This window comes from Tiliqua scincoides, chromosome 2 (assembly GCF_035046505.1).
Source record: "Tiliqua scincoides isolate rTilSci1 chromosome 2, rTilSci1.hap2, whole genome shotgun sequence".
NCBI lineage: Eukaryota > Metazoa > Chordata > Lepidosauria > Squamata > Scincidae > Tiliqua > Tiliqua scincoides.
This window is the reverse complement of record NC_089822.1, coordinates 234,639,042-234,654,724: the sequence shown is the minus strand read 5'-3', so window position 1 is coordinate 234,654,724 and position 15,683 is coordinate 234,639,042. Positions and strand designations below refer to the sequence as shown.

The 15,683-nt window shown below is 41.9% G+C and overlaps 1 protein-coding gene across 1 annotated transcript in view; it reads right to left on the bottom strand.

The window, feature by feature from the left end:
- Positions 1 to 15,683, bottom strand: part of LOC136642018 (contactin-3-like) — a 230,282-nt gene that overhangs the window by 56,971 nt on the left and 157,628 nt on the right. Inside the window, exon 7 of the mRNA XM_066618182.1 lies at positions 2,320 to 2,456. Coding sequence (XP_066474279.1) covers positions 2,320 to 2,456 — 137 coding nt within the window. The remainder of the gene's footprint in view (positions 1 to 2,319; positions 2,457 to 15,683) is intronic.

Here is a 15,683-nt window from a genome sequence, read left to right as displayed (position 1 = left end):
TTTCAGGTGGTTTGTCATTCATTTCAGTGTGCATTTTATTTTTTTAATACATTAGACTTGATGCTACCATGGTATGTGACTGCATATGGGGAAAGGTTTCAGATCTATACTTTTAATAGGTTACTATGTATTTGCTTTTAACAATGATAGTGTACCCGAAAACCCCCTACCCAAAAACCCCCAAGCAGAGAACCACAGTATATTAGTCCAAAGCTGGAGGCAGGCCCTGTGACTCAAACCTGAAAAGGGGCCTCTGGCCATCAGCTTAGTTCAGCATGTTTGTTATAAGCAATACTGACCCCAAGGAAGTCCAAGGGATGAACAAAACAATGCCACTATCTACAGAGTTTGCAGAACAAGCTTTGCATAACCGCCCCTATAGAACAAGTTGCTCTAACCTTGCACATAAAGAATGGAAACATTCTGACTATAGAGTATACTTTAGAAAACACCAAGTTCACTACGTAAGCATGATGCAAGTTCCTATAGATAATTTGCTAAGTTCCCCTCTCCCCTCCCCTGTTGAAACTATGATATAAAGATGTAGCCAGTTCTGGTCTTAGTTGCTCACTTGCCTAGAGGAGTGGGCCCTCGTGCACGTGTAATAAAAGCTTTGACTTGTCCTCTGTTTCTCCTGTCTGCGTTGGCTCTCTGAGAATCCAGGGTACTCTGCTCCTTTGGGAACAACAGTCAGTGGGGCTTACTCCTGGGTAAGTATGAATAGGACTGCAGTCTTTGGGATATTTAGGGAATTTTTTAAAAAAAAACAGATCAGCAACTGCATGGGAGGGCTAGGAGGGTTCTTTCTTTTTTTTTAAATAAGTTTTTAAACTTATACTTATTGTAGTATAGTATTAGTATAACGAATCTGGAAGTTCTCAGTTCAGTTGCTTCATCTGCCACAACCTCCGTTGGTACAGCGAGGCAAGCCATACACCACATATTTGTAATATGAAAATAACAGCTACAACAAATTATCTTATAGGCCCATATTAAGGATTTTAACAAAACTATGTATCCGAAGTACAGTACTTAGAAGGTATACATCTACATAGAATATATACATCTGTTGAGTGTCCAAAGTATTTAGGTTTCATTTAACAGTTTTATTACTACAAATTATAATACCGTTTAAGTTAATTCACAGTTATTTTGCTTATTGTCTGGTGAGAACATAACAATTCTTAGGAACTTGTATAAAAGTGCTTCAGCAAATTGTAAGAGATGGTTTTTATGGAGATGGGAAAGAAGGAGAACCCAAATTACTGGAGTGGGAAAATGTTGTAATAGATCACTACTCAGCATGGGAGAGAACTACACTCTCTAAAAATATTAGTGATATCCATATCTTCTGAAGGCAAAATGAGAATGACAGTGTATTATTATAATGACAGAATTCTAAATGTATCCCTGGTCAGTAATCCACTGAAGCTGATTTAGCCTGAAGCTAGCTTGCAATGTTTTCCTTCTCCACTTTATTTATAGAGTTGCCCCCTAACCCAATTTACTACAAATCCTTTCCAAATAGTAGCGATCTTTCAATGTTCACAAAGCAGTTATCTGGGAACTGCTGCAGATATTATGATAATTTATACAAATAGAATTCTGTCTCTTTTAAAGAAAAGCAATAGCTTTCAGTGTTAACTAAACAATACCAAAATAAGGCAACAGTCATTGGAGTTAGTTTTGTAATTTCCATGGTTGCTCTTTGTCAAATGAGCTGATGCTCTTGTGCCCTCTCCCCTGCTTTTATCCATTCTGCAAGGGGAGGGGTGGGATGGAAGTTGATTGAGGTGACAAACTCATTTTCTACCTGGTTTAATTTCTTGTTGTTTCATGCAACTGCACATTTATGTTCAACCTTTCTGTGTGATTTGCATAACTGAGTAATAAAAAAAAAGCAGAAATGTGTGAGAAGGATGCAGAGTTTCTCTCCAACAAGGGGATAAGGGAAGAAACATAAAGATGGGGGGAGGTAGCCTTTTCCAACACAGACAACCAGTTGTCAAATAAACATGGGGCCCATGTAATAATTTTTCAGTAGTTTTCAGAATAACCATATACGATGGAAGTAGAACTGTAAGCCAAGACTGCTATGTACACCTGCACTGTCATTTAGCCTACATCCCAAGTTAGTTTACCCGGAAGCCCCATTCAACGCATCTTTCTGGCAAATAGCTTCTGTAACTGAAATAAAGTATTTGAAACAGATTATTATGAAGTCATGTCCTTTCGAAACATTTGTACAATCAATATACACCAATTCTACTTTTGCAAAAGTTCACTTAAAAATGGAAACAATCCCCCTTTCCCCATTACCTCCAATGCTAGAGGTTCTCCATTTTTCAGCCACCTGTAGGATGGCTTCGGTTTGCCACTTGCCCTGCACTCCCAGTATAAGTTGTCCTCTACTGCAGCTTCAAAATCTTTTATCAGTTGAACCCAGTGAGGTTTTGCTGTAAAGGAAACAGATAAAAACAATAACAATAAAGCTCCTTATTGATGGGGGGGGGGGAAACCCTTGCTTTTTCTAGCAGGAAAGAGCAGGAAAAAATGAATGAATGAATTGAATACAGAGACTGTTCTGAACTAAAAAAATGTTCCTTCAGTGATACATTAGTGTCACTTTGTATTAGTCACTTGGGCCTGTTAACACAACCAATGTTATGGCAGTAGGCGCTAATTTCAACAGGCCTCACAGATACATAAGCACTCAAGAGGAAAGATGGTATAAAAAGAAAAGTGCAGTGCTATGAAATATTTTCACACTCCAAAACAGTTTCTTGCCACTTCAAGTTATTTTAATTGGGGAGGAGAGTGCATACCCATTTTTCTCCTTCAATGTAGCATCTTTGTCACTAGAAATACCACATGAGTTTAGGACTGAGTTTAGGATTATAATGAGTTTAGGATTATAATATTGATGAGTTTAGGATGAGTTTAGGAGTTTAGGATTATAATATTATAATTCAGGCACGAGTCGCTAACAATTGTTTGCATAACGACGGATCACATACACAAGGATCATCTGTTTATGCAACCAAGAGGTTTGTTTATGCAACCTAGAGGTTCTTAATGCAAAGAAGCAATCTAACTCCAGTAGCCTGTGCAGCCAGCTAGTGTCTGACAGGGAGTGTCTGTTTACACAACAAAGGCACTAGATTGGGCTGAATACCCAAACCAAATAGCATAATAGCTGGGTTAGGAGAATGTATCCCAGTCATTAAATGGTGCACACCTGTGTAACTGAAGTTTCCAACTGTTTGTTCTAGTCACAAAGGCCTGCAATGCAAAATTGAGGTGGATATGCTGTATTGGAATTGCAGAAGACCTGGCGAGGAGGTAGATGTGGTGTCAGCAGTGCCCAGGCCCCTTTAAGGGTAAGGCCTGGGCATCCAGCAGAGTGTGCTGCACAGCTGCAGCCACTGGAAGGCAATAGGGCCCTCAGGGATATAAGGAGCACCTGAGGCAGGAAGGGGGGTGTGGGTTGTAGAAGGAGTACAGGTAGGAAAGGAGACTGACTGGGCTTATTGACTTTGCCCTGGATAGTCTGACTGACTTTGTGACTAACAGACTACTCAAACAGGCTTCGGAGAGCTGAGGTGTGCTGCTATACTGGGAAGGACTGCTGCCTTAGGAACTGGGTCCCTGCAATTTAAACAGGCAAGCTACCCTGGTGGTGGAGTCTAGCAGTGCTGCTGTAGAGAACTGGGGCCATTGTTGGGGAACAAAAGGGGAGCTAATTAGCTTAGAGTAGGCATAAGTTCCCTAAGTGAAGCTTGGAGTGGGAATCTGGCAGAACATATGCTGATACTGCTGTTTGGGGCTAACTGTTTGGGTATAAGATAGCTCAATCCTACAACTATGAGAATCAGAGTGAACAGCACAATAGCAGCTGTAGAGACAGAAACTAGAATAGAACACTGACATCTCTGGCAATCACAACACTGCACTGATGACATCTCCATACCATAAAGCATAGTAATGGCTAAATGACCTAATGACATCAGCTAAACAAACAGCATAGCACACCATTCATACAAAACTATAAATGGATAAACAGGACAACCACACTAAACCCCCCTCCCACAAAAAAAAAAAAAAAAAAAAAAAATCAGTGAGATTTTCAGCCCTCCCAGTGCCCAGTTTAAAGTTCTTCTGTTTCAGGCACATCAATTCAAAGATCCACCTGGCTTTGCAAGTGCAAAATAGAAAACTTTCCCCTTAACATTCAAGCCTCTTTTTTTGTTCTTTTTAGTGGGGGGGGGGGGAGAGGCTGCCTTCTGAAGCACTTTTTGCACTCCAGTTCCATTGGATTGGGACCATTCTGGTGTCCTCACATTCCCCTTTGCCTGGCCTGACTACTAGCCAAGGCACGTCTGCCTAATCGTGAGTAAACGCGAACATGAGGCTTAGTTTCACTTTCCATAGGGCTCAATACACTTATCTGCTTGGAGGGAGGGACTTCCTTATCGGGTGTTTTTGGGGCCTGCATTCATTGGAACAGGACCATTCTGACATCCCTGGATTCCTCTCAGCCTGCCCTTTCCGACGGACTATGGCAAGTACGCCTATTCATGAGTAAAAGTGCGATACGGCTCGGTTTCACTTTCCATAGGACTCATACATTTTTTTCTTTCTGTTTTTTTGGCCATAACCTTTGAAGGAAAGGGGCTATTTCAATTCTGTTTTTTGCATTGCGTTCTGCTGCGAATTCTGCATCCAATGGTATATGGCATGACACAGTAGCCCCGGCGCATCATCCAGTGTGGCACGCACCCCTGCAGCAATGCCACAGAGTATTGAAAAGTGTCTTGTCCAGAATACTGGACAAGAATTAGGGAGAATTGGCTTCAAAACCTTACTAAGTCTTGGGCTCACTGGGTGACACTGGACCAATCATTCTCAGCCACAGAGTTGTGAAGACAGGAGATATATCCTGTTGAGTTCCTTGAAGGAAGGGTAGGGTAGTAATGTAATATTTCTTATAGTTCTTCCATAATATCACTAGACCTAGAACCAGCAATTCAAATTAAAAAAAACCTTGAACTAGCTATTATAGTCATCATAAGTCCATGATCTCAAGCCAAACAAAATGAAAATAAATCCAATATCAACATTTTTTTTACTGTTAAGAAAGAAAGGGACAAGCCTTTCTGCTAATTTGATATCAGGGTGTCTAGAGATATACTGATACTGCAAAGAAGACCAGAATATTTGTTTTAGAATACCTGTTTTAATTAACAATTTTGAAATTGTGTTAGGAGGAACAGTTGAGAATCCAAAGCTAAATTAAAAAGATAACCCTTTGTAAATTATTTATACATCACGGTGCCACTGGTATGTGCACATCATTTTGCAATAACAAGAAGATAAGGTCAGTGATCCAAATGTCTTCTGGTTTTTGAAATTAAGCACCCATAAAGCCTATTCAATAAAGCATTTAAATATGTGGTCAATACTATATCTCTGTGGATCAATGGCAATTAACCACATACTCAAAAATCAGCCTCATGCCTCAGTGTTTTCTTAGAGCAAAGCCGAAATGGTGATAATCAATTAATAAAACTTTATATTAAAGAGGAAGGGAACAATAAAATATAAATTTGTTATTTTTCACTACACACTAGTATTGCAGGAATGCAAGTCTCATGCAAAAGTACAAGATGATCCACAGTGCAACAAACATTTCAAGTTCTGCAGGCATTTAAAGTGAACTATGTGCAGCTTCGGGGGGGGGGGGGGAGGTTAATGTGTATGGATCGGCATGTAGAGAGAGAAAGAGACAGAGGTCAGAAACAGATCTTGCAGTGACAAGTGTGAACTTTCCTGAAAATATTTCTTTTAAAAATATATGTCCCATGTCCATGATGATTAAAAACAAAAGACAGAGCACTGTGGCAGTGAAGAAAGGCAATTCAACATTAGGAGAGGGCAATAAAATAAAACAGAAACTATCTTATTTCAATGATCTGCACCCATAGGGTGCACCCACAAGTAGAATACAATTGCCAACTCACCTTTACTTTAAAAAGGACATCAAAGAAAAAAGAAACTGTCAAATGGCTTATGATGCTAGACCTTTTTAGTTCAAGATATAATAATCTGAGGGGACAAGAAGTAATGACGCATGGTGAGGAGAAAATGAAAAGAGAGATATTGGTACCCAAGTGCACATGTAAAAATGTACTTAATACAGTAATTTATTTTATTTATTTACAGCCCAATCCTATGCATGTCTACTCAGAAGTCACTCCCATTAAGTTCAATGGGATCTACTTCCAGTTAAGTGTGTATAGGATTGCAGGCTTAGTTAGTTGCATATATATCTCACAGTTCTTGTATGCTGGAACTCAAAATGGCATACATGATGTTTCCACGTGGCCTTCCACCCAGGCACTAGGGAGACACTAAGGCTGCAATCCTAACCACACTTTCGTGAGAGTAAGCCCCACTGAACAAGTAGGGCTTACTTCTGAGTAGACCTGGTTAGAATTGTGCCCTAACTTGTTTAACTTCAGTCAGGGTGCTGCTTGATGTGCCTTCAGACCAGGCCCTGAGACCAGGATAATATGGATCTGGTGCAGTTTTGAGAGAGCCTTCTTTATTGGACCACTGATTATCCCTGAACTGAATTTTTCTATCTTTTATCTCATAAGAACATAAGAAGAGCCCTGCTGGATCAGGCCAAAGGGCCATCCAGTCCAGCTTCCTGTATCTCACAGTGGCACACCTAATGCTTCGGGGAGCACACACGACAACAAGACACAACCTGTGCCCTGGTGCCCTCCCCTGCATCTGGCATTCTGAGGTAGCCTAAAAGCCAGAGCTTGCACATACCTATCAGGACTTGTTGTCAAGGTTTGTGCCCAATCCCTTGGTTGGGAGTTGCTGGAGGATGCCCTTGGGTTTGACACAGTAGGCCTGTGTAAAGTTTGGCCCCAGCAGAGGCCTGCTACGGGCAGGAAGTGCTGAGTGGCTCAGCAGGTGCTAGCTGATTGTCTGCAGAATGACTACAGACACAGGTGGAAATGGGTGGGGCCAATCAGCTCAAGCCTGCCCTGAAACAGGCACCCATTGGCCAGCTTTTGTATAAAGCCAAAGCAGCCACTGCTGCAGCCTTGGGGTTGTTGGATGGATAGCTGCAGAACACTTTGTCGCTGTGCTCTGCATATTGTGTCAGTGAGTAGCTCTGGTTCCCTGGGTGGGACCAACGCTGAATGCCTGTACTGAACTGCACTGTATCTGATGTAAATACACGTTTGGTGAAAGACCCTGCTGTCTGTGCTGTGTTTCTGTCCTCGAAGCAAGCTTTCCAGCAAGGCTGTTGCACACACTCCCCGGGAACTGTGCCAAGCTGGGAGACCTTGGGCAGTGGGAGTAAGCTGTCTGTGTTTACCTGTGCCAACACTTGTAACCCATCATAACTACAGCAGTAACACTGCAAAAGGCACGCAGTGCAGAGCCTTGGAACTGGCAGTGGAAGCTACCACCTGCTCCCAGCACTTGCTCACAGATCACCCACACCCCGTCAAGACTGATGACAAATTTCCTCCAGAAATTTGTCCAATCCCCTCTTAAAGGCATCTAGGTGAGATGCCATCATCACTTCCTGTGGCAAGGAGTTCCAGAGATCAATCATTTATTTGAATGCCATGTTTAAAATCGTCACAACGGGGGGGGGGTTTAGGAGGCATATTGAATTGTAAAGAACTGTGCTGTCATTTAATGCTTTTCAAGTCTAGATCTGAGAGGGGAAAAAATACAGCGCAATATTCCCTCCCCTGCTGTAGCATGCAGGTGTGCCAAAACAGGCAGTGCTGTATGCTATGGGAGGGGGGAATGAAAGGCTTGGAAGAGGCAAGGGAAAATATTTACTGTTACCCTTCCATGGCCACCTATGGGATTCTTAGCTGACGCATGTTCATAAGAACATAAGAACAACCCCACTGGATCAGGCCATAGGCCCATCTAGTCCAGCTTCCTGTATCTCACAGCGGCCCACCAAATGCCCCAGGGAGCACATCAGATAACAAGTGACCTCATTCTGATGCCCTCCCTTGCATCTGGCATTCTGACATAACCCATTCCTAAAATCAGGAGGTTGCACATACACATCATGGCTTGTAACCCATAATGGATTTTTCCTCCAGAAACTTGTCCAATCTCCTTTTAAAGGCATCCAGGCTAGATGCCATCACCACATCCTGTGGCAAGGAGTTCCACAGACCAACCACATGCTGAGTAAAGAAATATTTTCTTTTGTCTGTTCTAACTCTCCCAACACTAAATTTTAGTGGATGTCCCCTGGTTCTGGTGTTATGTGAGAGTGTAAAGAGCATCTCTCTATCCACTCTGTCCATTCCCTGCATAATTTTGTATGTCTCAATCATGTCCCCCCCCTCAGGCGTCTCTTTTCTAGGCTGAAGAGGCCCAAGCACCGTAGCCTTTCCTCATAAGGAAGGTGCCCCAGCCCAGTAATCTTAGTCGCTCTCTTTTGCACCTTTTCCATTTCCACTATGTCTTTTTTGAGATGCGGTGAACAGAATTGGACGCAATACCCCAGGTGTGGCCTTACCATAAATTTGTACAACGACATTATAATATTTGCCATTTTGTTCTCAATACCTTTTCTAATGATCCCAAGCATAGAATTGGCCTACTTTACTGCTGCCGCACATTGGGTCGACACTTTCATCGACTTGTCCACCACCACCCCAAGATCTCTCTCCTGATTTGTCACAGACAGCTCAGAACCCATCAGCCTATATGTAAAGTTTTGATTTTTTGTCCCAATGTGCATGACCTTACACTTACTGACATTGAAACGCATCTGCTGTTTTGCTGCCCATTCTGCCAGTCTGGAAAGATCCTTCTGGAGATCCTCACAATCACTTCTGGTCTTCACCACCTCTCCCTGCCCACGGAAATGCCCCCTCCAGTCATCAATGTTGACTGGGTATGGGTAATTGGTGAGCAAGGGCTGGGAGAAGTTGGTAGCTTCTACTGCCAGTTCCAAGGCTCTATACTGCTGGCCTTTTGCAGTGTCGCTGCTTATGACATCAAAAGGGAACATCTGTGGTTGCAATGGGCCCATAGGATGGGGCCATTAGTTTATCTTACAGTTGAGTTGATCCCAGGTATATAGGGAACTATTTCCAGGAAAGAACAAAAAACAGCACCAGCATGTTGGTGACTTTTCAGAAGACTGATGAGATTTGCAGGCCTTTAATGCAACATGTACTTCCCAGAATATACTCACAAGAAGTTCAGAAAAGTCGACACTTCCATTTTGTTGAAATATAAATTTACGAATCATGTAGCTTAGAAGATTTCTAAGCTGTGATATTTCACATGGTGACAAGTTAATATTTTGAGTCACTAGGCGATATCATCCTCAATTATGGAGAAGTATTAATCCACAGAAAGAAAATCTCCTGGTATGCAGAAAGGAATGGCAAAATCTAATTATAAGTATACTTTCCTACCTATCAACAGGTAGGTATTCTACACACTTGCATCACCCAGGGAAATATCAAGGCAGGGACAGATTAAATAGAGCTAGTTAATCCTTTGACATGGATTACAGCAGAAGACAGATAAAAATAAATTCTGAATCACTTTAACATAAGTGAATGCTATTTATGCCTGGAATATAAGTGATGTAAGTGAATTTCTCCATTACTCTTTAGACAGACAATACACAGAATGTCCAATCCTATGAATGTCTACTCAGATGTAAGTACCATTATAGTCACTTGAGCTTACTCTGAGGTAAGCATGAATAGGACTGCAGCCTAAAACTGTTAAGAACTTTAAACAATTAAAGTATGGCTGGCTATAATTTCACCTTAAGGATTCTTACTTCACAGTGAGCACAATTCTTTTCATGCTAGTGACACTCATTGGAAAGAATAGCTCATATTCCCCAAAGTGGGAATAGATAACGTTCTCATTGTCTATGATGATGCCACTGATACGTCATACCTTTGGAAAACACTAACCTGAAACATCACTCACCAGCCAACAAAAAGTGATATTACACAATGGACATTACAAAAATTATCACCTTAAGTCCCATTCTTGGCAAAAGTTTCAAAGTAAAAAAAACACACCACATTGAAATGATGGAGATGTACATAAACGTAAGACTAGCAGCACACAACTAGAGTCAGGATACTATATTCTGAAGTTGTGTTCTGCTTAGTTTTCACATTTTCATGTAAAATCAGGTGTAACAGAACTCACAAGAGAAAGAATGTGGAAAGAAACCACTGTGTGCATTCTAATATGTACATTAAATGTATAGCCCAATCCTACATAGCTCCCTGTGAAGGCAATGCAGCTGTACCAATGGGGCATGCACTGCATCACACAGGGGAGATACAGGCTGTGAAGGCCTCCTTGAGGTAAGGAACATTTGTTCCCTTGCCCTGGGGTAAGCTTTTCCAGTTCAACTGGGTCTACTCAGACCTACATCAACTGTATAGCTGGTGCAAGTCTGAATGGACCTGAGAAGGCAGACTGAGACCAGGAAATGGGATAGGATATGTAACCAATACTGGCCCTTCCTGTCCTCAATCCACCCTCTTTCCTCAGCCTGGTCTCTGCCCCATTTCTTCTCCTCTTCTGCCCTGTTCCGAGCACCCATTACCTGCCTCCCTCCTGCCTGCCCCCCTGTGCTAACTTACTGTGCTGACTTATGACACAGGGAGGTTGGTGGTAACACAGGAAGTTGCCTTTGTTCACCTAACTCAGTATTGTTCATGTTTGTCTGGCAATGTTTCAAACAACAGTTTTTCTCTGCCTTGCTTGGAGATGCCAGGGACTGAACCCTGAGGACTGTCTGTATGCAAGGCATGAGCTCCACCATTGAGCTATAGCTTTTCCCTAAAACACCTGCAGCAGTCATTATAATGTTCTCAGTTGTAAGTTCACAAAATTTAAGGAAGTAAAAAAAATTAATAAAGAATGATTTGCTAAAGCTATAATCCTAGACCCACTTACCTGGAAGTAAGTCCAGTAATAATCTGACCATAGTGGGACTTACTTCTCAGTAAACATGCAGAAGGCAGCATGGTAAATCTCCCAAAGCAAGACCATCAATTCTGAGTTTAAATATTCTCAATTCTGGCTTTCAGAAAATGTCAGACACATTTTCAAAAATTATACTACAGGTGTGCCCCAGGTGTGCCCCAGTATCCATGGGGATTCCATTCCAGAACCCCCTCCCCCATGGTTAAGTGAAACTGTGGATAACTGGGGACGTCCCTCCTCACACTCTGGAGGCAAGGGGAACTGGGCTCACCTTGCCTCCAGAGGCTTTCTGAGGCCCGAAGAGGCCATGTGCGACCACTGTGGGCCTCAGAATGGACAAAAAGGGGGAAAAAAGGGACTTCTGGTTTTACAATAAAACTTTCAATTATGTGGTTTTACTTTTGTGGGCCTCAGAAGACTCTCTGGAGGCAAGACCCTTGGGGGGGCCCCCTGTGGACTCGATGCACGGATACCTGAAATCATGGATACAGCCCCCCCTCCATAGCAATATACCATACTTAAATATTTATTACAGCCAGCACAGTGATAGACCTACAATCAGACCTCATGACTGGGCAAAGACAATATCTGCCAAGATTGCATTTGTAAACATTGTCACCATTGTCACTAAAATAGCACTCTCTCTCTCTCTCTCTCTCTCTCTCTCTCTCTCTCTCTCTCTTACACACACACACACACACACACACACACACAGACCTAGACCAGCTAAACAGTATGAAGTCAGAAGCATAACATATAAGCCAGTCAGAGTCATTTCAAGTTAAATTATTGTTAAAAGTTCTTGGAAACAGTAGATTTTACACAGCATCTACAAAACGGAAAACTCTGAAAATATGGTTCCATAGCTAGAAAGACTCTGCCTCAAGCCAAATCTCCAAAAGTTGAGACTCCCCTCATTTTTTCAGCTGTATAGTAGTCCTTTCAGCTGCACAGCAGTGTCTTCTAGGCTACTGGAAATTCTTCTATCAATTTGTCTTTGTGTGTGTGTGCGTGCATGCATGTGTGTGTGTTTTTTTTTTGGGGGGGGGGGGGAGGTTAATCTTTCAATGAAGCCAAACGTGCATTTCTGAACACTGTAAAAGTCACCACTAGATTCGCATAACAGGTCAATTCTCCCTAAATCTCCATCTGCCAATGCAGCCATTTCACATTCAGCCATGTGTGCTATATCATGTAGGGGGATTTTAGGTCCCAAAGTCCTTCTCAAGGTAAGGGATTATTAGTTCCCTTGCCCTGGGTCAAGCCTCTGCTGTCCTGATGGATCTACTTCGACTTCTGCCCGCTATTTTGCTGGTACAAGTCCGAGTATACCCAGGTTGGTGCATTGAGGTTGGAAAGGAGGATAGGACATCAGTGGCACCACTGCTGCAAATACCACCCCCGTCCCAGCCTTGATCCACCCCCCTCCTCACCCAAGGTTCCTCCCCATTCCTCCTTCTCCCTGACCTGTTCCACCCAAACTCCCACTTCCTGCACTGACCTACCGGCACAGGAGCTTGTTGATGGTCCACCGATATGAGACCCAGGCAGTGCATTACTTGAGGCAGCGGCCAGGCTGCGCTGCATGGTGTGTCACCATTTGGGACAGCCATAAAACATGCTGCATCACCTGAATGTGATTTCTGGCAGCACAGCAGGCTATCAGGATTGAGGCCTAAGTGTGCCAAGTATTGTGCTACTTCTAACTTAAGTTGCATTATTTTCTCAATTCAATTGCCAGTTCTTTACTGCTATAGCAGCTCTAAGGTATGCATTGCATGCTTTTTTATGTCAACATAAATATGACTGTTTGGTGAACCAGAGTCCTGTCTTTGCACAAGTGTATCATATTTTAAAACTTGTTCACTTCAACTAGCAAAAGGTAATCAGCATATAACTGACAGAGGCATGTGGGTGTGATGAGATATATTTTTAATTGCCACAATCTAGGACAGAGTGAATGACTAGACCGCTGTGCTTGAGCAGGCCTAAGACAATGTATCTTAAGCAAATTTACTTGAGAATATATCCAAGACAGTAATGCATAGGATCAGAAAAATGTATAGGATTGGTCCATGTATGATACTGGAAGCCACAACACTTTACGGGAAATTTACGAGGCACTTTAGAGGCACTACAGCGGACTGTCTTGCTGGCAATTCATCTTATTTACAGTGTCATGCATGGTATATTTACATATGATTTGTTATTTTAAGTAGCAATAAATAATGCATTTATTCATTTTCATTTAACAGCAGACAGTGCGAGTAGGGAGGTGCCTTTCAGTTTCTTATTGCAAAATGATTTGTCCTAATTTAAAAAACAAAATTATTTACAGCACATTCACAAGCTGTAGTGCTTTCTACTTTCATGAAACAAAAATATATGATGAGGGTATTTGGGTCTAAATCTGTTTTTGTAATTTCTTCATATGATGTAAACGCTTTCCAGTTGGAAGTGAAACATTCCTTAACTTCACAATTCAGTGAAGAAAGTTACATGTATTGAAGATTACCTTTCACAAAATAGTTTTAAAATTTTCAGTTTAAATTTTTTTTTTTTGCTTAGCTTTAACTTTTACTCTTTACAGTTTTACTTAGCTTGCAAAAACAGTTTCACATTAAGAAAACAGCAACATGCTTTGTTGGCATTCCGGGTGGTGGTGGTGGTATTTTAAAATGCACAATAGATTTTTGCTCTTTTTAGTGTATAATTATATTAGATCTTCCTTCATACTGACTTCTCTCAAAGCAATGTCTTTAAGGGCGCAATCCTAACAGTGCTCTCAGCTGACACAAGTCCCGTCCGCCGGTCCAAAAGGATCTCCAAACATAAAGCACATTTGCACCTCCTTGGGAGTCGGCTGGGCTGATCCAGGATGCGCAACAGGATGCAGGATGCTGATGCAGGATGCGTATCCAGCCTCTGCGCTGACTTGGGGAGAGAAGGTTTGGATGATGCAGGGATCTGGGGAGGGAGGGGAGGAGGCAAGAGGGAGCTGTTCCCAGGCAGGAGAAGGGTGGGCTGAGGGCAGTCCAGAAGGTGGGCAGGGAGCGGGGCTGAGACCTGGCTGTTATGCCAGATCCCAATCCCATTCCCCAAGCAGTGCAGAGCAGCTTGAAGCCACTCTGTTTTCCTCAGACTTGCACCGCCTCCTGAGGTTGCACAAGTCAGAGGAGACCCACTGTGGCCGTGATGGCTTACCAGGGGGTAAGGGGAAGTTTCCCTTTGCCTCCAGCTGAGCCACTTCAGGCCCCAATCTTGCACTGGATACAGCGCAGGCCTCCTGGCCTTCCTGTTCCAGCGTAAAATAGGATAGTGCTGTGAGAGTCTTTTATCGTTATATCTTATATTAATGTATTTTATATTTAACAAATAAAAATTTGCAAACAGATTCTTGGAAAATCAGATCATTCAATTAAAAATAAAGAATGGTTTCCAAACTTGTTATGGCAAACATGGTATAGGAAGTTTGTGGGGGCTTCTGGAAAACAGTGACCTTTGCATCAAAGAAATGAAATGCCAGCTTTGGACAGAAAAGTACTCAATAATGGCAGCCAATTGTTTTGCTGTATTTCTTTATCCAACGCTCTTATATTGCATTATCCAAGGTTTCACAAACCTTGCTACCAGCAGAGTATTAAGGCCTCAATCTTTGCTAATTCCATAATCCCACCAGAGTAAAAAAAGGGTAGAAAGACTTGGAAAAGGTAACAAATAGCTACTTTGATGTGCCCAAAAACTTGGGTTTGCCTGGTGTGATTTTTTAAAACTTCTTTTTTCCTTTGAAGAGCAATTCATGATATATTACAAACTGTTTTTGAAAGTCTCCTCAGTTTCACAGTTGGCATGCAATGCAGAATAGAAAGCTCTTGTTCAGAGATTATGTGCAAATGTAGTAGCACATTGCCTTGGATTTCAAGCAAACTGAGTGGTGTTCTGTTGATGAAATGGGACTTTCTTGCCCATCCTGTCATAATACATTTCCTTTCTAGGTCCCCCGCCACAAAAAAAACACACACACACACACAAAAAAAAACACATCCTGAGAGTTATAGTACTCTAAGGAATGATGTGCAATAGGGGATGAACATGGAGGAAGCAGTCAGGGGAAATCAATGACACCTTTGAAGCAAATGGATGTCTCTTTTGGTACTAGATAACTTCAGATTTCTTCTTGTTGAAAGAAAAAAAAAGAACAAAATATGGCAGTCATCTTCTTTTTCCAACTGAAGTATAGCATTTAAATCAAAGAAACTGTAGTACTGAGAAGCCTACCAAAAATACACTTCAGGTTTGAGTTGGTGCAGTTTCTTTGTTTCCATAGTACATCCATAGTAGAATCAGATCAGACAGAATGAGATGTGACAACATATTAAAAAGAAAAAGTGAGCAGAACCTAGACAACAGGCTGAGAAACATAAAAGCAGAAGGCACTCTAGCTGTGAAAGCACGTCTAAACAATATTCTTTATAACTTATTTAAATGCATCAAGATAATGAATTCTCCAAATAATAGCAAGCTGCTGTTCACAACTTGGGGCCGCCACAAAAAAAGGCATGTTCAGAGGTTGAAACTAGTTTAGAATTCTTGTTTCTATATTATTTTGAAAAAAAAATATGTTTGTACTGGGTCTTAAAGAGCAA